This window comes from Daphnia pulicaria, chromosome 8, assembly GCF_021234035.1.
Source record: "Daphnia pulicaria isolate SC F1-1A chromosome 8, SC_F0-13Bv2, whole genome shotgun sequence".
Taxonomy (NCBI): Eukaryota; Metazoa; Arthropoda; class Branchiopoda; order Diplostraca; family Daphniidae; genus Daphnia; species Daphnia pulicaria.
Genome location: NC_060920.1, coordinates 11,105,837 through 11,128,426, shown reverse-complemented (window position 1 = coordinate 11,128,426; position 22,590 = coordinate 11,105,837). Strand labels below are relative to the sequence as shown.

The 22,590-nt window shown below is 42.4% G+C and overlaps 2 protein-coding genes, 1 long non-coding RNA gene and 2 other non-coding genes across 8 annotated transcripts; 4 read left to right on the top strand and 1 right to left on the bottom strand.

The window, feature by feature from the left end:
• Positions 1–487: 487 nt before the first annotated feature.
• Positions 488–2,511, top strand: LOC124311218 (zinc finger CCCH domain-containing protein 15 homolog). The gene is made up of 7 exons (XM_046775616.1): positions 488–666; positions 888–1,146; positions 1,212–1,411; positions 1,475–1,594; positions 1,655–1,861; positions 1,942–2,061; positions 2,129–2,511. The coding sequence occupies exons 1-7, from the start codon at positions 595–597 to the stop codon at positions 2,366–2,368; spliced, it is 1,218 nt and encodes a 405-aa protein (XP_046631572.1). The 5' UTR covers positions 488–594; the 3' UTR covers positions 2,369–2,511.
• Positions 2,498–22,262, bottom strand: LOC124310922 (enhancer of filamentation 1-like). Of its 3 annotated transcripts, none has more exons than XM_046775083.1 (8): positions 22,006–22,262; positions 8,033–8,176; positions 6,035–6,370; positions 5,440–5,711; positions 4,026–5,229; positions 3,575–3,814; positions 3,237–3,494; positions 2,498–3,140 (listed from the first exon to the last, which is right to left on the bottom strand). In XM_046775083.1, exons 2-8 carry the CDS (start codon positions 8,048–8,050, stop codon positions 2,976–2,978), a joined length of 2,493 nt encoding a protein of 830 aa, XP_046631039.1. In that variant the 5' UTR covers positions 8,051–8,176; positions 22,006–22,262; the 3' UTR covers positions 2,498–2,975. The 3 variants fall into 3 exon arrangements, with proteins under 3 accessions (XP_046631039.1, XP_046631037.1, XP_046631038.1); XM_046775081.1 differs by lacking the exon at positions 22,006–22,262 and adding an exon at positions 21,081–21,548; XM_046775082.1 differs by lacking the exon at positions 22,006–22,262 and adding an exon at positions 12,813–14,673.
• Positions 8,255–11,621, top strand: LOC124311718. 2 transcript variants are annotated; one of them, XR_006910169.1, is made up of 5 exons: positions 8,255–8,383; positions 8,456–8,648; positions 9,649–10,051; positions 10,119–10,236; positions 10,300–11,621. It is a non-coding gene; the product is annotated as an uncharacterized LOC124311718 (long non-coding RNA). The 2 variants fall into 2 exon arrangements; XR_006910168.1 differs by having other exon boundaries at positions 8,255–8,648.
• Positions 16,145–16,217, top strand: Trnar-ucg. Its single transcript has one exon. It is a non-coding gene; the product is annotated as a tRNA-Arg (tRNA).
• Trnar-ucg lies at positions 16,312–16,384 on the top strand. The gene has a single exon. It is a non-coding gene; the product is annotated as a tRNA-Arg (tRNA).
• Positions 22,263–22,590: the final 328 nt, after the last annotated feature.

Sequence of the window (22,590 nt, the reverse complement as noted above, 5' to 3'; positions counted from 1 at the left end):
CCATTTGGACTTTATGGTTAGTTTTCTTCGTTAAACCAAAACGTAAAATGTTACGTAAATAACTTATGTAAAAATAATAACTTTTCTAGATTACATAAGAAAATGGATCTTATCAATTATTTTGTTTTGTGCTAAAGTCATCATTCTAATGAAGGGTTTCCATTTAAAATATATCAGGTGATTACGCTTCGTTTACGTAAAAGTCTACGTGACTGCGCTAATGTTACATAAAATAATCTAGTGCTTCGCTTTAAATATATTGATATAGTAAATAGTACGCTGATCTAATAGGAAGAGAAAATTCTGTATCGTGTAGTGTTTCTTTTTTATTATATTAATTTCAATTCTAGGAATTTCAATTCTAGGAAAAAATTGACTTGTCGTCTTTTTGAACTGATTTTAGGCTTTTAACCCTTTTGAAGTAATCAACTTTTTAAAGCAATCGCTAGATGGCATTTTGGTCCCCTATCTGTGATTTTTTCTCGGGTTCTCGACATTGTCTGCTTTTCCGCCGTGTGGCCGATTTCTCGTGGAATTTCATCTTTACTACACTATTTATTGTATTTCGAATAGTGTCACAAGATTTAACTCATCATGGGGCCAAAAACTAATTCTGGCGCTAGCAAAGCCAAAGTGGAAAACAAGAAAAAGGAAAAAATCATAGAGGTAAAACACCTATCTTAAGATTTTAGCTGTAACAACATGGTTAATACGCCGACATGGTTTCCATTTCCTTGACTCCTTGACAGTCCTTAAAAGCTAATTGAATTCCAGTGTTTGTGCATCCAAATGTGTGAAAAGTTTAATTTTTTCACAGACCAGAATTCTATTTATAGATTTATTTGTTGTTGTGCTGTTTTTTAATATATTATCACATTTTATTGTAGGACAAGACATTTGGTCTGAAAAATAAAAAAGGGGGTAAAAATCAAAAGTTCATCGCCCAAGTGCAACAACAAGTGAAACATGGAGGTAGCGCTGCAGCCAAGAAACTGGAAGATGAAAAACGGTTGCAGAAGGAAAAGAAAGAGGCTGAGTTGAAAGCACAAAAGGAAATGCAAGATCTTTTCAAGCCTGTGCAAACTGTACAAAAGGTAGAAAAAGGAGCCGACCCTAAATCTATTTTGTGTGCATTCTTCAAGCAAGGTGACAACACTTCAAATATTGAAATCTTGAATTTATAATAACTTGTGTTGTACATTCCTCATCAGGAACTTGTGGGAAAGGTGACCGTTGTAAGTTTTCCCATGATTTGGAAATTGAACGCAAAGCTGAAAAGAGGAGCTTGTATTGTGATGTGCGAGATGATGACAAGGAGGGAACCAATGAAGATTGGGATGAAGAGAAGCTTAAAGAAGTCATTGAGAAAAAGCATGCTGAGGATGACAAGAAAAAAACCAAGACAGATATTGTAACTGCTTATAAATTTATGCACTTTAACATGTTTAGCTAATATTTCGTTTTTTCAAAACAGATCTGTAAACACTTTTTGGACGCCGTAGAGAAGAATAAATACGGTTGGTTTTGGCAGTGCCCGTCAGGTGAATCATGTATTTACCGCCATGCACTTCCTCCAGGATTTGTTTTGAAAAAGGTTAGTAAACCTTATTGTCTTTTACTATACAGCTATTAACATTTCTTTTGAATATTTCAGGACAAGAAAAAGGAGGATAAGAAGGAAGAAATTTCTTTAGAAGATTTAGTTGAAAAGGAACGTGCAGCTTTGGGACCAAAGCAAACGAAAGTGACGCTCGAGACTTTCCTTGCTTGGAAGAAACGAAAGTTACGTGAACGAGAAGAATCCAATACCAAGGAGAACACTCGCAAGCAAGCAGCTTTCAAGGCTGGAAGATCTGTTGGTGTATGTAACATTTTATTTTCCTTTTTTTATTCTTGAATGTGAAGTTGAAAACATGAATGACATGTTTATTTGATTCATAGATTTCCGGTCGTGAGATGTTTACCTTCAATCCCGATTTGGCACGAGATGATGAAATGGAGGATGGCGATGAAGCCTTCGATACGGCCAACCTTCCCACAGAGGAGGAAGAAGCTGACGTGGTAACTAAATTGTCTCATTGTTTTTTTGAATCTTGCAAGATTCTAATATTTTGGTTTCCTTCAACAGTACCGTGAGTTGGATCTGAACGATCTAGCCTGCGTAGGCACTGATGTTGACGGCTCGGGCACGGTTGCACCTGCCGCTCGAGAATATCAATTAGTAGACTCGAAAGCACCGACCAATGGCAATGCTGAAAGTCTCGACGAAGCTGCAGCCAGCGTACCCATCGACGAAAACCTGTTTGCTGATGAAGATGATCTTGACGACCTTGAAGACGAGCTTGATGAATTGGACGTCAACGATTAAACAAGTGTAGCATCACCCCCAACTCTTCATTTACCCTCATTATCAAGGAAAATGAAATCTTCTAATTTTACAACGGGAATTGGGAAGTAAAAAATTGTTGCTCTTTCTTTTTTTCTTTTCCAATACATGTGAAGACAAGCTCACCCTTTATTTATCTTGATCAAGGTTAAGACAATCAATTGGGGGTAGGTAAAATATTTCATTTTTCTCACCAAACTGGTTAAGAAATGACGAATCGAAAAAATTGGAAACGAATCACTCTTCATTTGCGATATACGGCAGTCTGGATCGACCACCCAACAGGTAACAGACTAGAAAGATATTATCAACTGTGGCGAAACTAGTATGATACAATAATGAAAAGAAAAATACTCAGGGGGGTCACTAAATTATACAAAGAATTGAGCTGCCTGACGAGCATGTTATAAAGAAAACGAAACAAACAAAACACAAAAGAGACTGTTGTTCCGTCAGTCGATTGAATCAGAAATCATGATACGTTGCGTTATTTTGTGTCTGTGTGTGTGTGTGTGGTCCAGTCCAGCGTTTGTGTGGAAGCCCTTTCTAACATTTCAACAAGTTTTTTTTTTTATTTGTGCATTTTCGTTCACTTTGGACCATTTGTTGAAATGGTCGGTTGAACTAAACAAGTTTTTAGGTTTTGCGCCAATTTGGAAACGGCCAGGACAGAGTCGATCATTCCTTGAACGGCAACGACACTTGGGAACTCCCTGCCAGCCTTTTTGGTGCTCTGAACGCACGTCTGCAATCCCTGCCAATCGAGAGAGAGAGAGAAAAAGAAAAGTTAAATTTAGCATTTTTTCCCCCCAACCACTTGAAAAAGAGCTGTTGGTAAAAAAGGACAAACTTGGCAGAGTTGGTTGGACCGTTCTAGAACGCTGGCTTTGAGTTTGGCGTTGACAACGTTGCGGTGAACGGTGTCTCCAATGCAGAGCAGCTTATGGGCATTAAGGATGACAAATTTGGAGTAGGCCACAAACACTTTGGGGGGCTGATTGTGCTCCAGCGTCAAGATGAAGGCATCGATGGCGTTGCTTAGATAAACGGCATAAGTCTCGGCCTGGCTCCCATAGAATTCCATCACGTTCCGGTCATTATCGCTGACCTAAAAGATAATAAAGAAATTTAAAAAATTCTCTCCTATTCAAGTGTCGAATTTCTCTGCATTAGGAAGGAAATACGAACCTGGTCGTTGGCTGCGGTTGGCAACACGGGTAAATCCTCAGACTGGGCAACTAGAACGTCGAATGCCCTCTTCATTTCGTGCGGTAAGGTACGTTTCACTTCTTCGTTTTCCTGATCGAATTTGGCTTTGGATTCGAGATTGACGTAATCGTAGTCGTCGTTCGTCGAATTATTATCCGTCTGGTTTTTGTTGTTGGTATCGAACAAAAGATGGCCATTGCTCTGTATGAACGTAACGACCTAAAATAAGAAAATTGATTATTCCAACAGGAAATGTGTTCTGCTCGTTTGAGCGCGATCGAGTTCCGTTTGCCCATCAGTATATAGCTGACCCCCCCAAAAAATGTATACGACTGTGAAAAAAAAGGAAAAACGAAACGACCGTGCCGGTTTATAAAAGAACCGAGTCACGCTAGAGTTGGCGGGGTAGGTAGGTGGTGGTGGTCATTACCTGTCGCATATCATCGCCCAAATTTCGACAGCAAGCCAACAGCTGGTCGAGCTCTGCATCGTTCTCGCTGTTGGGCCGCCGCCGGCTAGTGGCGAAAAGATCCATACAACTCTGCGATGTCTTTTGAACGATGGCGTTGGCATCTTGAAGCGGCCGGAGGAGACGTATCAATCGGATAGTGACACCTTGATCGCCGACTCCATTTTTGAGGCGTTGCGAAGCGTTGCCGATGGCCCCGCGAGCAAAGTCGCAGAGTTCCTGGAGCGACGCACGCAGCCGGAGCACACGCAGCTGGAGCTCAGCCCAGTCGCCACCCGAAGCAGCTCGCCAAAAGCTCAGCAAGTTACTTATAGCACTGGATACTTCCGCGTCCAACCGACTCAACGTTTCCAGCGCCGCGTCTAATGGCAGCGGCAGAGTGGCGTTGCTGCTGGACACCTTATCCGTCCAGTCGCCCAATAATGGTTTCGGGCTATCATAAGTATCTTCTCCTGGCTGTTCACATGGAGTCGGATGACTTATTGTCTGCTGCTGCTGCTGTTGGCTACTGCCGGCCGGCAGCCTGGCTGACGCAACGATCGGACGAGAGGAGGGTGGAATATCGTAGACGAGCTGCTGCTGCTGCTGGGATTGCCCGGCATCTTCCGTGACGACGGTGGGCGGCGGTGGAACGTCGTAAGCGGTTTCGCTTTCTGGCACGACAGCGGCCGCCGGTTTCGGCACGTCATAAACCTCTTCCTGAATGGGCTGACTGGCAGGAAGCGCTTCTTTGACTACCTGATGGTTGGACGTTGGGACGTCATAGAGTTCGAACGATTGTTGCTGCTGATCGATGATGCTGGAGCGGCTGGAGCGGCCAGAAATGCGACCCACGGCGCTGGACAGCGAGAGCGACTCTGAGCTGACGGATCGATTAGCGTTGGAAATGGCCGAAGAGCCGTCGGAACTGCTGCTGCCGGACGAGAAGAGCGAGACGCCGCTGGATCGATCCGACAGATTGTTGCTGCCACAGCCGTTATTGTGACTTTGATTTGGCAAGCGAGCGGTCGGGACCGGAACGTCGTACTCGTCTCCCATTGTTGTTGAAGTCGTCGATAAGGACATGGGTGGAGGACTGTCGCCACTTGAGCCATTGCCGCTGATTGCCACCAATCGCGGCGTATCGTAAGTCTCCATAGACGGACGGGGCACGTCGTACTCGCAACTAATTGAATGACAAAGAAACCGACAACATAAGACAAAAGACTTTTTTTTTTCCACTTCAAGTACAAAAAAAGAAGAAAACAACAAATTCCGGCCTTGGTTCGATTCCGGCATCGTCAATTAAAAACCATTCATGCTAAACAATGGCTCATAATGGATGGTAAAACCAAGGACAAGGCGAATCGAATAATCAACATTAAAGTTATAGTACCTGCTATCCACGGATGGCGTTCTAACTGGCTGGATTCGGTTGTGATGCGGACGCGGAACGTCGTAATCCGCAAAGGCGGCAACGTTTTGAATGGCAGACTGGGCCGGAGGAGGCGAGCGATGGGAGCGGGGCGCCTGATAGTTGGACGAGTCCTGGCGGATCAATGTTTGGTGCAATGATCTCGGCATGTCGTAACAATCCTGCGACGCCTCGGCTGCTGGATGCTGCGGATAGACGAAGATTTCGCTGGGACGAGCGGCCAAAAAAGGCGACTGTCGAAACAGAAGACAATAAGAAAAGAAATTATAACACAATTATCGCCATTTTCAGCGCAGTCAGACACACGACGTCTCGCTCTCTCATCAATCATGGCCCTGTGAAATTATCCCAGCTGGCCCTGGTCTAGCTAGACGCAGCTGTTCAAATTCCCATCGGCCCGTCTGACGGTATTGATCCTTTCTCTTTCCCCTCCCCCCCATTTTGTTCTTGTTGTGTCTGGCCTGTTGTCCACACGCCCAGGCATCGCAATCGACCCAGTGAACTTTTGTCGAGCCATAAAATAATCGAATTAATTCATGTATAGGAGGAACCGAACCTTTTGAGTGCGGAATCCGTCGGCTGCTCCTCCGTCCAGTTGCTTTTGTTGGTGGGCCCGGACGGCAGCGCTGAGCATTCCGGTTTTGGCTTGCTGTTGCGGCGGAGGGATCCGCCCGACTCCGATGCTCGACGAGCTACTGCAGCTGCTCGAACTTGACGAGCTGCTACTGCTGGAACTGCTACTACTGGAACTGCTGCCGCCGATACTGTTGAGTCCAGGCGACGAGACGGGCGGGTAAGAAACGTTGCTCAAATCCGCAGATCCACCACCTCCTCCGCCTCCAGTGTCGTAGACCCGGGCGATCAAACGCAGTCGGTTGGCTGGACAAATGCCCTTAAATGTAAAGAAAACAAATGATTTCAGTTAGATTCTGTGGGTTTTCGTCCAGGGGCTTCTCTGTGTACTACGATGATGAAGTTTCAGAGCGGATGCGCGTGTTTCTTAATAGAGGGGCTCCCCGTTTGAATTCAGTGTGACGAGAACGACGATGATGTGTTCGCCCATTTAAGTATAGGGCGAGCCCATTAATTCTAATCTACACGCACACACTCACTAGGGCGGGCGGTGGGGGGAACTGTTGATGGCTAACGGAAGCGGCTTGTCATATTGTTCCCGATGGTCATTCAATGGGCCTTTTTTTTCTTCTTCTTCTTTTTCCACCCCTGCTTCCACGTATCGGCAAAACAACAACTCTATATAACGCCTTTTTTCTCTCTTTTCTTTCCTATTTTTATGGTGGCTGCCTCTCTTAATAGAGAAACTCTGGCCCGGCTACTACAGAGCGACAGCATATATAGAAACAAGAAGAGACATTTCCAACATAATTTATTTCCTAACGGTATAGTAGTCTAGTAGCAGCAGAGTCTTATAACAAACATCCGCTGTGTGGTGGCTAATAAGCAAGACGACACACAAAAAAAAGAGTTGGGAAGAGAATTGCTATTTAACTATCCCCCTCCACCAAAAAAGTCCGTTTAGTTTCTTTTTCCTGAAAATTTTGTTGTTGGTTGTTGTTGTTATTCCGGAATTGTGTGTGTAAGGGCAGCAGCTATAGGCAGTTCCCGTTTTAGCTTGACGATCCGCTCGTTTACAACCTCATCTCTCAGTTCACGCTGGTAGTGAGTGAAATTCACGTTCTTTTTGGGGCGCGCCAGGTGCTTTCTTCTTTCTCTTTTAGAATTTTAGAAATGTTGGGAAAAACAGCTAAAAGAGAAAAATTCTTTTGTATTTGTCGAGGCGGACGGGGCCTGCGTCAAATGAAGGATGGGTGACGGAGGGAGAAAGACTATTCTTTTTTGGGTTGGGGATGGACGCTATAGCTATCCATCAGATTGTTGGTCGAGTCGACATGAATCACGCTCAAGAGTGATCCGTGATCCAGCTGCCGTTTAATTGGAACTCGGGAGAAGAAGAAAAAAAGGGAAAAGACCCCCAAAAAATCGAGACAAAGAGTGACTGAGTGAATGACATCACCTCTGGGTTCTTCTTATGGAAGTTTCTTTGTTTTGTTTTTTGAAAAAAGAAAAACAAATAGAATAAAAGTCTGGTCCTGGTCTCCCCTTTCATATATGTAGCGCTGGGTGATTAATCAGTTGGCGACTGTCGGTCGGACACGATAGACTTTTACAGACAGGTTTTTGTTTCGTAGATTTTCGTCTACCTTCTTCTTCTTCTTTTTTTGTTTTGTTTTTTCCCTTGTAATCTTTTCGCTTGGACGCAACAGATTTCCCCTCATCTGATAGTTTCTCATCCTATTTGGGTGCCGATCAAAGAAACGATCCCCCCTCCGCCCAACCCAAAAAAGTGAAGTAGGATTTTTTGAAAAGAACAAAACATGACCTAAATGAAAACAAATGCGACACCATATTAGACCGCCGTTGATTGTCATCGACAATTCCCGTTTTGTCCAACCAGCAAATTGTATTAGTAGTAGTAGTAGTAGTAGTAGTATGAATCATATTAATATTATTGATAAAAGTTTTGTTTTGTGTTTACCTGGCGACCTCTGAGCATGCACAGCCACCAGCCTTCCAATCCGCTGGTATTTTGTTCCAATACGGTCAAGACGTCTCCTTTGCGGAAGGCCAGTTCGTCGGGAGTCTCGGCAATGTTGTCGTACAAGGCCCTGGCCACGCAATTCTGTACATTCCCAAAAACATTCCAAAAAGAGAGAAACATGTAATCAATATTTTATGATTATTTTTCCAACAGGAGAAAATTCAAATAAAAATTTTAAAAAAAAAAAATTTTTATGAAAAAGAGAAATACAAAAAGAAGACAATGGAGCAGAGCTCTCGTCGTAAAGATGCCAATCGGAAATAACTCGTCGATCATCTGTTTATATGCGTATGTATATATCTTGTTACTCCTACTACTAAATTATAGTTTTCTTCCTCTTTGTGTGTTACCACGTATAAGGTGATGAGGTTTCCCAGGGACGAATAGCAAGGACTTTAAGAGAAACTTCCAAAGTGTTTATTCTTTTCAACCAACCAACCCCCTTGGAAACCCCTGCCAGGAGGACGTATGGAAAAGGGTTGGAAAAACCAAAAGGCGTTGAAACGATTTCCACGTGATTATTAAAATTTCTTCCAGACGAGGACCAAATAGGGTATGCGGGCGCCAGCAACCCCTTCTTGTCTACTTTTCTTTCTTTATTTCGCCTTAATTAGACTTGATTTGACTTGAGAACCTCGTCGTCGCCGTCGTTAGACGTGCCGAAATGCCAAGACTGCTGACCCGATACAACCAGCAAGTAGTTTTTGACCATTTCATTTCCTTTTTTCCTACACGTAAGGATTCGTCGACCAGAGAATGTTCATGGCCATAAGATATAAAGTCTATTTTGCATAACACTCGACCGAATACGGAATGCATTTTGAAAGCTGGGGGAGAGAAAAAGAAAACGAAGAAAACCAACCAACATTTTATGATATATGTTGCGAGGGATATATACCCAAGTTGAGAGAGAAGAGGAAATCATCATATACTACGAGTCGGATGATTGGATTACACGACCATGAAAATGGTGGATAGGATCTCACGACGTGAGAGAAGGAAGGAAATGTTGTATTTTGGTTGTTGTTGTTGTAGGGAGAAGATCGAATCACGTCACGCGCTTCTATTCGATTTTCCATTCTAGTTCCATATGCTGCGCTGTGTGTGTTGTTGTAGATATAACTACGGCACCCTTGGTGATTTATACTACTGCACGTAGTATATACCCCGGCGCAGACTGGCGATTTCAATCTCTCTCGTCTGCTTTTATAGATATTTGTTGTTAAAAGACATATAGGAAAAGAAAGAAGAAAACCCGTGGAACTCTTTTGGTGGGGAGGATTTCGTGTTTTTATTTCTCGCAATGAATATTCAACAAGCCAAAGCTAGGAGGAAACAATAGTTTGATCTTGATAGCGGTTCCCTTTCGGTATGAATAGGAAATTTCTTTTTCCTTTCTTTCCCTCCGACTCATTTGTATCTCTTGTGTCCCAAACCGCGTCAATCGATCACCGTGTGAACTGGACTCGATTGCTAACCAAAAGTGTCTCTTGTACGATCATACTTGGTAATTTTTTTCTCTGGTCTCCCCCCTTCTTTCTTTTTTCTTGCAGGCAAACATTTATTACAGTTGTACACAGCAAGTGTGTGTGCTGTAGACCCGACTTTGTGCAAGAGGACACCGGTATGGAATACACTACAAGAAAGGCTCATCTTTCCTACTGCTGATGGGGGGTCAAGGAAGACCGCCGAGCTTTGGCTTTTTTCTTTTTCCCCCTTCATTTTTTGGACTATAAAAATGTTTTTCGGGGGTGTATAGATGTAAACCAGAAAAATTCGGTGTGACTGGGAATGTTTTCACAAACATCGTCCCATGAGCATCGTGTTCACTCCCAGCACCCAACAACCAAATGAAATCCAGCGCAGGATTTTTATTTTTTTCAAATTTTCGACAAAAATAGACGGTGACTGAATTTTGTATAAACTATATGATCGTGTTGAAATCATCGCTCAAAGGTGATAAAAACATCCTAAAACGCATTTAAAAATTCGTTCATCATCTTATCTCCTCTTCTTTTTTCAGATGTGATCTCAATAGATAAAAGAAAAAAGCTTTTGTGCTGGCCAACGGTGACGCACTGTGATAAGCAATTCGGTTACTATTTGAACGACCCCAACACGGCCAGAGCAACAGCAAACAAGTAAATAAAAGATAAAAAAAGAACTTTTTGGCCTCGCCACCATTAAATTGTGACTTTGTATAGGACGTGTGTGTAGGCGAAAGTGGACAATGGATTCCATTGGGAAGAAAAGAAGAAGAAGAAAAGTCCAGCACCTTAAAGAGGAGGTCCATCTGTGTAGGGGAGACGGGCGAAATCGAACAGCCAGGTCATTCATCTCAGTCAAAGAATCCGAAAAAGATAAACTGCCCAGACGGAGCAAACTCGCCCCTTTTCGTCCTAACCGATTTTTCTTCAAATGTGACGTCATTATGTCGCCGTCCGTGTGGATCACGGCCAAGAAGAAAAGAAGAAAAAAAAAAAAACAGTTTTGACTGAGAATAATTAGAGGTGCGTTTCTATGGGGATAGGGAGACAAGGACGATGGCCTTTAATGGCCTCAAAACGGACTGTTATGAGTTTCGCCTTCGGATTATTAAGGAGTGAGAAAAACACAAACTGGGAACGTCGGTCCCTTGAAATTTTCCTCCACGGAAAGAAAACCCAACACACTCGTTTTGTTTGTCCGAGCATTCCGGAATCTGTTCAAACACATGGCGCGGTAAAATAAAGTTAAGGACATTCCAGGAAGGAAAAGATTTACACCCAAATGGTAATATACAGCGGCATCTTCTCCCACGGGATCAAAAGTCGTCGGCATTTCGTTTATGTCCACTCTATCCTCAATATAAGTTTAGACATGTTCTTAATCAACACACCGTATGGATCCAATCTCTCCCCTCTTCCCAGCTGGAACAATTCATATCAAGTCGGAAACTAATATATAAATTACCCCGCAGGATCAATTAGTGTCGACAAGGACGACACCCCCTCACAAAAAAAGGTCAAGTATTTTTTCTTACCCCCTCAAAAAACATTTTCTTCGTTTTTAAAAAAAGAAAATAAAAAAAATTCCCAGTTTATTGTGTGTAGGTTTCCTTTTGTCACCCGACCCCTTTGAAATCCGACAACTCTGCTGTGGTGGTGGGACTATAAGGGGGGAAAGAAAAACGATTTAAGAAAAAATAAAAACAGCGTCGTGACCGATGGACAAGGACTTTTTTTTCTTCTTTCTTTGAGGGTATTTCGTGTTGTTTTCTTTTGTTGGTGCCACTGTGCCACCAAGTGAATGTGTGGACCCCATTATTATTTTCGAACAAAAATCTTATATAGGTGGGTAATATAGGTAGAGATATAACCTAGCTGGAGGCAAGGTCTTTTGCAGAAGGTGTCGGTTAGTTGTTTGACCGACTTTCGTCTCTCAGGTGCAACTTCCCGTGTGTGTGTGTGTGTGTATGTGCAACAGCAGTCAGGTGCTCCCGTCACGACGAAATGGAATTTGAAGCTGCTGCCGTTCCACTTTAATATTCCACGGTCAACCATTTCACTTTGATATCAAGAGAGATGACAGGTCAGTGTCGTATAGACTCTTTTTTCTGCCTGTCTTGATTTGTTTTTTTCTTCTTTTCGGTGGGAAAATGTGAGGCTACGACATTTTGGATATTTCTGTTGTCACCCCTGGAGGCGAACGAATTTTTTTATCTTTTGATAGCTTTTGATAGCCTTTTTTTAAACAACTTAAATGCAGCTTCACACATTTTAGAGAGGCAAGAAAAAGAAGCTTAAAAAAGTTGTGTGTGAGGGTCGCCACACATTGTTGGCCGATCAGGTGGCGTGGAATAAAAATAAGGCACACACACACAAACAGCAGGTATTTATCAGGTCGTTTCCTTCCACCCTGGACAACGTTGCGTGCGTCTGTCGCAACAAACCGTAAAAAAGGAATCTGGCCAACTCTCACAAAAGGCTCTTTAAAGAAAAAGACGGTGGGGGCAAAAATAAAAGAGTTTAGAAAAAAGAATTATACGATCTAGCAGATTTTCGGTCGTTCGGATAAACACACGGCTTTGTTGTTGTGATGCTCCCGTGAAAACTAGTTTTTTCTTTCTTTCGGGACTTCATTGTTATTCACTGGGTGTCTTTGGGTTCAGGAAATTTAAAATTAGAAATTTAAATTGAAAAAAGAAGTCCTGGGCATTTTCTGGTTATCATTGGCACGAATTCAGAGAACTGAAAGTGGGCGGATTCTGCCGAGTGGCGGAAGTGACGTCACTTCAATTTCTTTAGAAAGGCAAATTTTTCCATCTTTTTTCATCTACCGGAACTATGACCGACTCATACTCTGTTGACCGTGTGACAACAACCCTCTAAAAGGTTAGTTTCTCAACCACATTCGAAACAACACCGAGTCCTCGTGAAAATGGCATGACGGAATCAATTCTTCCAGCTCGGGTTCTTTTTTTGTTATGTGTGTGTACCACGTCGTAACACGATCTGACTAAGGGTTTAAATAAAACATTGAACAACTTTTAAAGTTTCCCCCCCTATAAAATCTCTGGCTGTTGAATGGTGAAAAACGCGTTTATAAAATAGAACCACGTCGGGTGGTGCAAACAAAATGGCGCGAGCCACCAGATGTGACCCGTGTCCAGCAGCACAGCGCTTAAATATAAATACACGGCATGTATAGTATATAGGATATACACAGAAATACTCACGCCTGCAAATTGCTCCTGTCTATGGGTAAACATCATTTTGCTGGTCGTTTTTCTGGCCGTGTTTCATAAACAACCGTGTGTGTGCTGTCCCTCTCTCCAATAGATTTTTCTGGTTGTTTTCCTCCACTCTAAATAAGAAATGGGATCGAGTGTTGAGAGATGTCAACGTTTTGGCTCCTTTTTTTTTCTTCTTCTTCCCAACACGCCGGAGTAGATCTGTGCTCTCGGCCAAGTTTTTTCGGGTTTCCTTCCGGGACGTACTACGTGCGTGCGCGCGCACACGCCACTCAAAAACACGCTCACACACGGGGGTGATCTCTTATGGATATATATATGTCGAAGCACACACACACACACTCTCACACACACTGGAGAAAAATCGATAATTGTGCAAGTTGTTCCGACTGTTTTAGCTACTTGCCAGCTCACTCTTCTTCCGCAACATTTTCTTTCACTCGCGCAAATTTCTCTTTTTTATTTTTTAAACGTTCAAACAACAAAATTTTGTGAATGGACAAACATCCGTTGGGTTTTTCTTTTTAATTGTTTTCTTACACCACCCGAAGGGAATAGAAAAAAAGTGGACACGAATTTTTAAAAAAGTTGTTTGAATGGCAGAGAGTAAGAGCCAAGACCGTACGTGTGAACGGCACGGCTTCAGCGACTCGACTGGTCTGGATGGGCAAGAGAGGGGAACAGTTATAAAAAGGCCGGTCCCTATAGCGCTTGGCATTGGCCCGTCCTTTTTTTTTAATATCCCCCCTCTCTCTCTCTCAGAGATTGTCTGAATCGAAGCAAAGTAAAAGCGGCGAAAAAAAACAATTTGGTGAATTTCTGTTATCAAATTAATTGGAAAGCCGTTGCGGCCCGGCAGAAGGAGCAAAGTTCGAATTGAAATATGGATGGGAACTTGAAGAGTTTCTGCTCCGGAAGGAAACAAAAATGTGCAGATGCACTTGAGAAAATTGTGTGTTTCTTACTAAAAAGGAGAAAGCCGACGAAAGTTAAGGGGGGGGGGCGTGATTGCGGGAGAGAGACGGTCAGTTTGGTGCGGTCAACATCATCACCCCCTTTTTTTTTCTTTTGAACTCTAAATGAAATACACAAACAGTTGTGTGTGTACTTTCGATAAATATTTTTCAGTGGGAAAAAAAGCTAGATTTTTGACGGTTTTTCCCCCCCAGGTCCGTATCCGGTGCGGATGCCTATTCCGATTGGTTTTTCTTCACCCCTCATCCGAAATAGTTGACCTTTGGTGACTTTGCCCTTCCTAAAAGTGGGTTGTCTCTCTTCTCTCTCTCGTCTTCCACTTCTAAAGAGACAAATGACACCATTAAAGTTCATTGTCTTGTTCTTCTTCTTCTTCTTCTTGCCGTGATGGATATACCCAATTGTCATCCTGCACCTTTTGGTGTCTGGCAAAATTCAAAAAAGTCTCTCCCGCCCCGGTCAAAAGTCCATCGGTCACAGCGGGATACGATAAGAAGAGGAACCACTTTGCACAAAATGTCCCGCCAAATTGAAATGCCATCGTGTCACTACAGTCGAAAAGAAGCCCCAAGAGATGGAACACACGTCGAGTCAAGTGTTTTGTTCGCCAAGAGTCTCTTCTTCTTCTTCTTATTTTCCCCGTCTCGGATTTCAGCACGTCGCCTCTCAATTCTCGTTCAAGGGGATCCCAGCACTCGAATAAAAAAGCCCCAGCAGAAAATGGGGGCCCCCATAACATTCCTGATGCCCTACTCTCTCCAGCGTATATGTGAACTGCACTAATACTGGACGGTTCCGCATTTCGGGTTCTCACGCAAAGAAACTATCAGGACTTTGCGCGCTCTCAGCCGTTTGTTTTTTATTTAAACTTTCCCAAAAAAGAGATTTCAACCGAAAAGAAGAAAATCTTTTATAGCAGCAGCAGCAGCAGTGTCTGATTTGCATGTGTGAGGAGGAAATGTATAATATGTATCTCTATCTATCTATGCATATTCCATCATTGGGAACGCCTAGGCCACTGCTGGTCCCGTTTTCCTTTAGTTTGTTCTACACGTCCATCGTCGTCGTCGTCGTGTTTTTATTTGACTTGCCCATAGGTGGGCATGTGCCGTGCGTGGTCAGATAGAGCCAACCAACAACAGCAGCAACCGAGAGAAAGGCATCAACAACGACCGAAGGCCAAGAGCTCGGTGGTTGTGTTCACTACTTATCTACACACACAACATTATATATACCCACACGAATTTTTTTCTTTCACGTCTAATTATCCATCGCTTTGGTTGTTTTGGGTCTTGACCCAACAGATTATTATTTTTTCTCTGGAAAAGGAGAACAGCAGATTGTTCGGTTGCGATGAAGCGATCAAACTAGTCATCACTTTCAATCAAGGTCGGCCATATTAGTCTGCGTAAACAAAAAGGTAAAATATATCCTTGATTGAAAAATGGCGTATAACTTTTGGCTATCGTTTTAGTTTCCTTTTTGTTTTTTCAGTTGGCCTCTTTTTTTTATTATTTAAAATCATTTGAAGTTGACGGGATGGATAATATGTGACCACCCGCCGCCATTTCCAATTGGTTCCGAACGTGACCGTCTCGTGCCGTGACTCGTTTCACGGCAAATTTGTCGGGTCCGACCGTAAATCACCGGTTATTCGTTTGATTGACACAAAATCCTTCGGGCTTTTTATTTGATTCAGTTTCCATTTCATCGTGATGTCATGGAAATATTATTACAAGGCAAATCAAAAGAAATGGTGGGGGTCTGTCTCGGGATTCCTCTCCGTCCTCGTTCGTGAGTTGTGCTTTGTGCTGGTATGGGGGATGAGCAGACTATCAAGCAGCAGCCCACAAGGGCAATACAGCAGTCAAGTATCAATCGAGCAACAGTCGGATAGAAAGAGGACTCTCTTTTGTATAGGCTACATGAAAGTACTTGAATGTGTGTCTAACAGTTTAGTGGCGTCGTGCAGGCGAGCGAATTCCCAAGGTGAGTTGGATAGGACCCTATCTTGTGATTTAGGGAATACAAGGCGCCGTGACTCGTTGGATTTCTTCAGACTTTATACTCTCCGTCGTCTTTCTCTTTTGAATCGTGAACTGACGTTCTGTTTAAATGGGGGGGAAAAAAACCGAGTCCCTTAAAAGCATTCGAAGAGGGGGAAATCGATTTTCTTTTTTTCAGTTGAAAGAAAATGATAGGAAACCTTATAAACCCGCATTTCGTTATGTAAATATGAAACCCGTTTTTTTCCGTTGCGGAATATTCCATTGCACGCGAATGTGTTTGACGTAAATATATGCTGATCTCAGTATAAAATTTTGTAGTGTAGTTTATTGTAAGACCGTGTGGCCTAATGGATAAGGCACCAGACTTCGGATCTGGGGATTGCAGGTTCGAGTCCTGCCACGGTCGATTGTTGAGCTTTCTTTTTTCCCCTTTTTGTATTTGCAAAACGAATATGTATGGTGAAGTTTAGTTGGAGTTACCATTTGGTAGATTTTCATATGACCGTGTGGCCTAATGGATAAGGCACCAGACTTCGGATCTGGGGATTGCAGGTTCGAGTCCTGCCACGGTCGAAACGTGCAATATCTTTTTTAAGTCTTATTTTCAACTTATAATTAAAATTTTTTTCACCTGTCATTACTTTATGCAGTTTCTTAATGACTGGTGAATTTATTTCAAAATTTTCGGTTAATTACTATTGTTTTAAAGCATTTAAGTGTCCAGCTGCAAGCCTTTTGCGGACGCAACAACGGAAGGTTGTCGGGTTCAAAATCCCACGGCAGTCTAAATTTGTGATGCAGCTTTTTTTTCCTTATAATTTAAACTATTGTTTGCATATTTATAATGCGGCGGTTCTCAAACACAAAGTTGTTTTATTTAAAAACTGTTTTCCATTCAAAATAGCCATCATCATTTAAACCTTCACATGACTTTTTCCGTCTCAGAGTTAGGATGTGTGTTTCTATACTGAGATAAGCTCTCGCACGCAGGGTCGAAAATCGAAATGCCCTTTTTTCTCCCCGAAATTTCGTGCTAATGGTTCCGTTCGTTCTGTATATCAATGAAGCATCAAACAAAATGGATTTAATTGCTCTATTCTCCCTTACAAATAACCGTAATTAAAAGGTTTCGGACAAGGTTGATTATTCTTTTATTATTTCCTTTTCTGCCGTGTGCACCGTGAGAGATGCACTCGTTTTGATTTCTTTGTTGTTGTTGTTGCGTGTGGAGAATCCAGTCAAACGTGTCTATAGACCGAGGTGAATATTTTCTTATCAAAACCAGGTGTTCCCGTTTGGTAGTCAATTGATTTTGTCTGTTTGGCCTTTGATTTTTTATATTTTTTTTCCGTTTCGTAGCTTGTCAATTTCTTCGATTTTTCCCTTGGTTGGTTTTGTGCGTGCGTGTAACCAGTCGTAATCGATGGAGTCCACCATGGGCAACTCTCGGACATCGCTCACCATTCTCACACATATGGCCGTCTACTTTGATTAAAGCACCTGACTGCTGAATGTCCCGAGGTAGCGTGAAAACGAAGAGTCTTGCCCCTTTTTGTTTCACAGAGAAAATAACGACATATAGCCTCGACAGCAGAAGGTTGAAAAATATTTCTGTAGAAAATATTATATCCTTCCACATAGAGGAAGGCGTCATAGCACGCCGCCGTCCGGCTCCTCAGTGGCTCCGTGATCAATGTTGCCGTCCGCATTACTTTTTAAAAAACTCCACTTCTATACTATACTATATAATATGCTATAATAGAGAGTCCTTGTCACAGAGTCGAAAAGTGTGCGCACTTGTCACCAGACTTTCTTTTCTTTTTTCTTACACCGGCCAGCGCCGGCCAGTTTGGCGACCATCGTCGGCTGACGTGGATTACAATTTATTCGTACGACGATAGAGAGAGAGCCTCACACCTTATAAAGGAACTGGAAGGTTTGTGGAGGGGGGGATATGCGCGCATCAGTTCCGGGTGCAGGTATACTACACACTCTACATGGTCGATGTCGCCCAATGTGACTGACTCAAAAAGAACCGCCGCTCGATTACGCTTCTCTCCTTCAGGTTGTTGTTGTTGTTTCCTTACAGAGTCGAGTCGTCTGCTGCTGTGAGAGCGTGCGGGAGGGCCGTCACCTTGTCCCTTTTCGCATTCATCACCGAGGTTTATTCGTGTTTTCTTATTTCTCGCGGGTTGATCGATGCAAGTCCGGTTTGTCGCTTTTTCTCTCTACGTGCGCGTATGTCGCCCTGTCACGAGAGACTCTCGGCTGAATAACCCGCGCTCTCAATCATTTCCTTATTCAGCGCGATCCTATTTGATTTCTTGACTTGGGGGTATATTGCAATAATGTGTGACACGGATGACGATCGTAATCGCTCCAGGGATTTTTTCGGTGTAACTTATAGGTAGATATTCCCCGTCTTCAGCAAAACTGCAGTAGCCGACTTATTGACTCATTCCTATACGAGTTTTTCTATTTTTTAATAATGAACAACATACACGTAATTAAGAACACCGAAACTTTAAAAAATTTTGCGAATTGGCCGGTAAATTTTACAAATCGAGTGTTTTTTTCCATAGTGTTTTACCAGTGGTTGCGAGGATGTATGTTTGTTTATATTCTGGATGAATTTCCAGTATGAATAGACATGTAGAGACGGCTGATGAATTTACACACCCATTTCCATGAAAAAGTCAGCATTTTTAGGGCAAACGTCTTTTTCATCAATAGGTTTGGTATTCATTGCTCAGCCGTGTCTATTCTTTCAACGAAATAAATTCAAAACTTATGCTAACTAAATCTTACAGCAAGGATGATTAAATGTGTATCCAAACACTGGTTGTAATCAAGTTAGATAAAGTTTAAACCATAGCTCCAATAACATTTTATTACGCGTCACATCTGATAACTTATTGTTCATATGACATCAAATCAGATTGCATTAGAAAGAGGCAAGGAAACTTTTGTTTTGTTCTTTTTTTGTTTTATTTTGTCAAAATTCTAATTTCTCGTCCCAAAACTACGCACTACGCAGTCCCATTTACTTCCACATCATATTTTCTTATAACAACAATCTTATCTTATAACAGACTTAACGACTCACTCCATAAGTATTTTTCAATTTTTTAATAATGAACTGTATGATCGCAATTGAGAACACTGAACGTATATAAGAAATTTTGCGATTCGGCAGGAATATATTCTACAATTAGTGGTTTCCTCAAAAGAGTTTTACCAGCAGTGGTAAGGATGTACTTTTTTTTATATTCTGGATGGAACTCCAGTATCAATTGTTCAGACAGTTGGATAAAATCCTGAATTACTTATCAACGTATTGTTGAAATCAGTCACTGTTTGATTAACCAACCGCGCCCATTCTGATAAAAATTTCAAACCGATTTAATACTAACTAGATTTATAACCATGGATGATGAAACATGTGCTCTATCACTGTTCGTAATCAATTAAGATATACGTTTGAACATAGGTCCAATAAATTCTTTTTACGGGTCACATTTGTATACTTACTGTTCATTTGTCATCTTAAAATTGCTTTGAAGGATAGAGGCAAGAAAACGATCCAATTAATATTTTGCTTCTGTCGAAATTTAAATTCCCCATAAACTTTTCAAATTTTGTTCTGAATTTGAATTTCACATCCTCTTATATCTTATTACAGCGTCCAAATGGCGATAACACATGTAATGCACTTTTTCAGCTGTGCGCCGGTTGGCAGAAATAAGCTTCGAACGTGCCGCTTATTCACGTTGCGGAATGTGTTTTTTCTTTTCTCTCTTTTCGTGACACGAACTTTCGCCTTGAAAATGATCGGGGCAGCTATTGTAGCTAATCCCCTTTGGTATGTAATCACTTTTGACTATATTAGATATGCGCAGAGAGACATTCGGGACTGTTTATATCGCGTGATTTAGGAACTAGAGAAACAAAACAGGAGGTCGTCCAGGTTATTCTAGGAATCGTTAACTTCTTGACTGATGAACGGCTGCCCAGTAAAGATTCACCTTAATGTTCCTGCACTCCACCTGCCAAAGCCCTTTTCAAGGTGTAAAACGTCGTTTTCAAAATGTATATCTGAAAGGAAATCTAACGCGATGCTCTTCATTCTTTTTTATATATTTTGAGGGGGGGGGGAATCATCAAATTGATGTACGATGGAAAATAGCCGCTCATATCGCAAATCACTCATCCGGCCGTTTAAATTTCTTTCGACTAAGCACCGCCTCGTGTAATGGAGGGATTCCAGCAGTTCAAAAAGTTCTGAAGTAGAAATTGAACAGTTGGCCCCATGTCCTTATCATCTTTACTTTATTGCCTATCGAAAACTGTTTTTTTCTCTCTACAAAATTACCACGAGATGAGTTAGCGAGAGCTAGAGGCGCCGTCTGGATTTTTCTTCTTTTTTCTCCCGCACGCGCGTTCCATCATAATACCTGAAAGCTTATCGCCACATCTTTTTCAAAAGAAAATCTCTCCTTCGTCTCATCTTATTCCTTCCTTTTGTTTAACCCCTTTCAATGCTGCCGAACTGGGAGACCCTTATTATTACGTAAGAACGCGTTGAGAGGAGGGACCGGCCAGTCCACGGCAATGTCAGCCATCATCATCATAACGCATTGTGTGTATCGAGACAAAACTTGCGTGCCTGTGCGTATTTCTCCCGAACGCATTCTATATGATGTGAAACTCTCTCTCGGACGCCGAGTGTCGAGTTCCCTGTGCAGTGCACACACCCATCACAAACATGTATGTGTAAGGGCTATACGCAATATTATGAAACGCTTGTTGATTTAAAAAGATTAGAAGCTCACAGCTCCGTGCATAATCGATGGCGTTGCTGTTTAAATTTCCACGGTCCCAAAGTAATTCAAACTGGCTCGTGAATCATATTCACAACAACACAAAACAACACCACCACACAACAGCAAATCAAATAAAAAAGAAAGAAAGGTTAAGTTAGATGATACGATAGACCTTGGGACCGCGCGGAGCTTCTCACTTTACTTTTTGTTTCCATAGTCCCGCGCGCAAAGCGCCCATTTTTTGAAGCGGGATTTTTCATTTTTCCCGAATTATTCAACGAATGGGCGTTAAGGACGGTAGAGAGAGAAAAAGGGGAACCTGTCCAAAGACAGTGAGGAATGCCTCATATTTGAATATCTACAAAACCTATATACAAATCTCTGATCTTCTTCCAACTGATTTAACACATTCAAAAAATATACGTAAGAATAGAATTTTTAGCTACCAGTCCATTCCAACAAGCCGGTTGCTGCTGATTTTTGAAGACGCTAGTTTGGTTGCCTCTGGCAATGGTAGTCTGGACAGCAGCACTACTTCCGTCCATCGTAGCCATTCGTTTTGCTTTCTACACTCTGTGTGAAGTGGTTCAAATGTGTTCCAGTCCGGCCGGCCCAAAACTATGCTGTTTTCTCCTTTTTTTTTCTTTTTAAAATTTAAAACTTTAAAATTGTTTATCACTCAATTCACCCAGAGAAACGAGTGGTGTTGTTATCACTACCGGGTGGGCTGAAGAGTGAAGCAGCTATTGGCAGGAGAGCCGAGTTTTGAACAAATCGCCTCTCTCTCTCTTTCTCTCTCGCTCTTTCACTCTGCCGTTTTTCTTCCATTCGGTTCCAAAAAGAAACGAAGCGGAACACTGTGAGACTGGCTGGCTGCTGCCGGATTGAAACTTTTTTTCTTAATCGGGACTGCGCTGCAAATCAGAGATAAAATAAAAAAAAGCCGCGGAAGAACAAAACAAAAGTTTTTTCGGTTTTTCTATCGAAACATTAAGTATGGACGGCGCAGTGCGGTCCTTGTTAAGACCTCCAGGATGGCGAAAGAATGAGAAAGAAAAACAAAAAAAGATGGTTTAGAGCTGCGCGACGCAAGGTTGTTGTTGTAGCTGCTAATTAAGGTGCTTTCCTTTATTGGCAACCGACTGCGATTGTTTTTCTTGTTTGGTTGCGTTCAAGAGAGATACAACAGGAAGAAGACAAAAGGAAAATGGCCGTGTGTCTGCTATGGTCGCGTGTATATCATGGAATTTCGTCAGGTTTGAGACGATTTATCCCAGAAGCACAGCACCAGCACCACCAGTGGCTATTGTGTCGTGTATGTAGCTGCTTATATGTTTAATGTGTACGTAGGAAAAGGTCTGCACAACTCACAAGGTCGGAGAGTATTACAGTTTCTTTTCACGTCCTGCGGTCGTCCTCCCCAGCTCAGCTCACGGTGCTGCTGCGTCCTTTTGCAAACGACTTGGTGGATGGCTGTTCACTGTTGTGTGACACACAAGAATGTCGTTTGTCGGTGACTCCAATTTCGGCTGAATCAACAAACTTTTTCGGAGCAACACTATAAAAACAGGGCACGCGAGTTTCACAGACGGCGTGTCCACCACCAGAGACCGTCGCGACGTGAGTCCCGGAGAAGAGACTCTCAGATGATGAATTGCCAGCTGCGCTTCAACAAAAAGGAAAGAAGAAAAAACATTCACAGCACTTTCGAATGCGGCGCCAAAACCGCTTACGACCTCTCATCGCCATGTGGTGACTGGCAACGAACATTCGTGTATGTATGAACGGACCATCCAGAAACTTGGAAAAAACATTTTTATTCTTCATGAATTCCAAACGATTGGACAACCGTCAGATTGGGAAAACTCGGGAATGTGTTTTTGAAGCTAGAGATAGAGCTAGACAGACGTGCTTGCTAGCTTCATTATTTAAATGAATGCTGCCTCGCAAGAAACT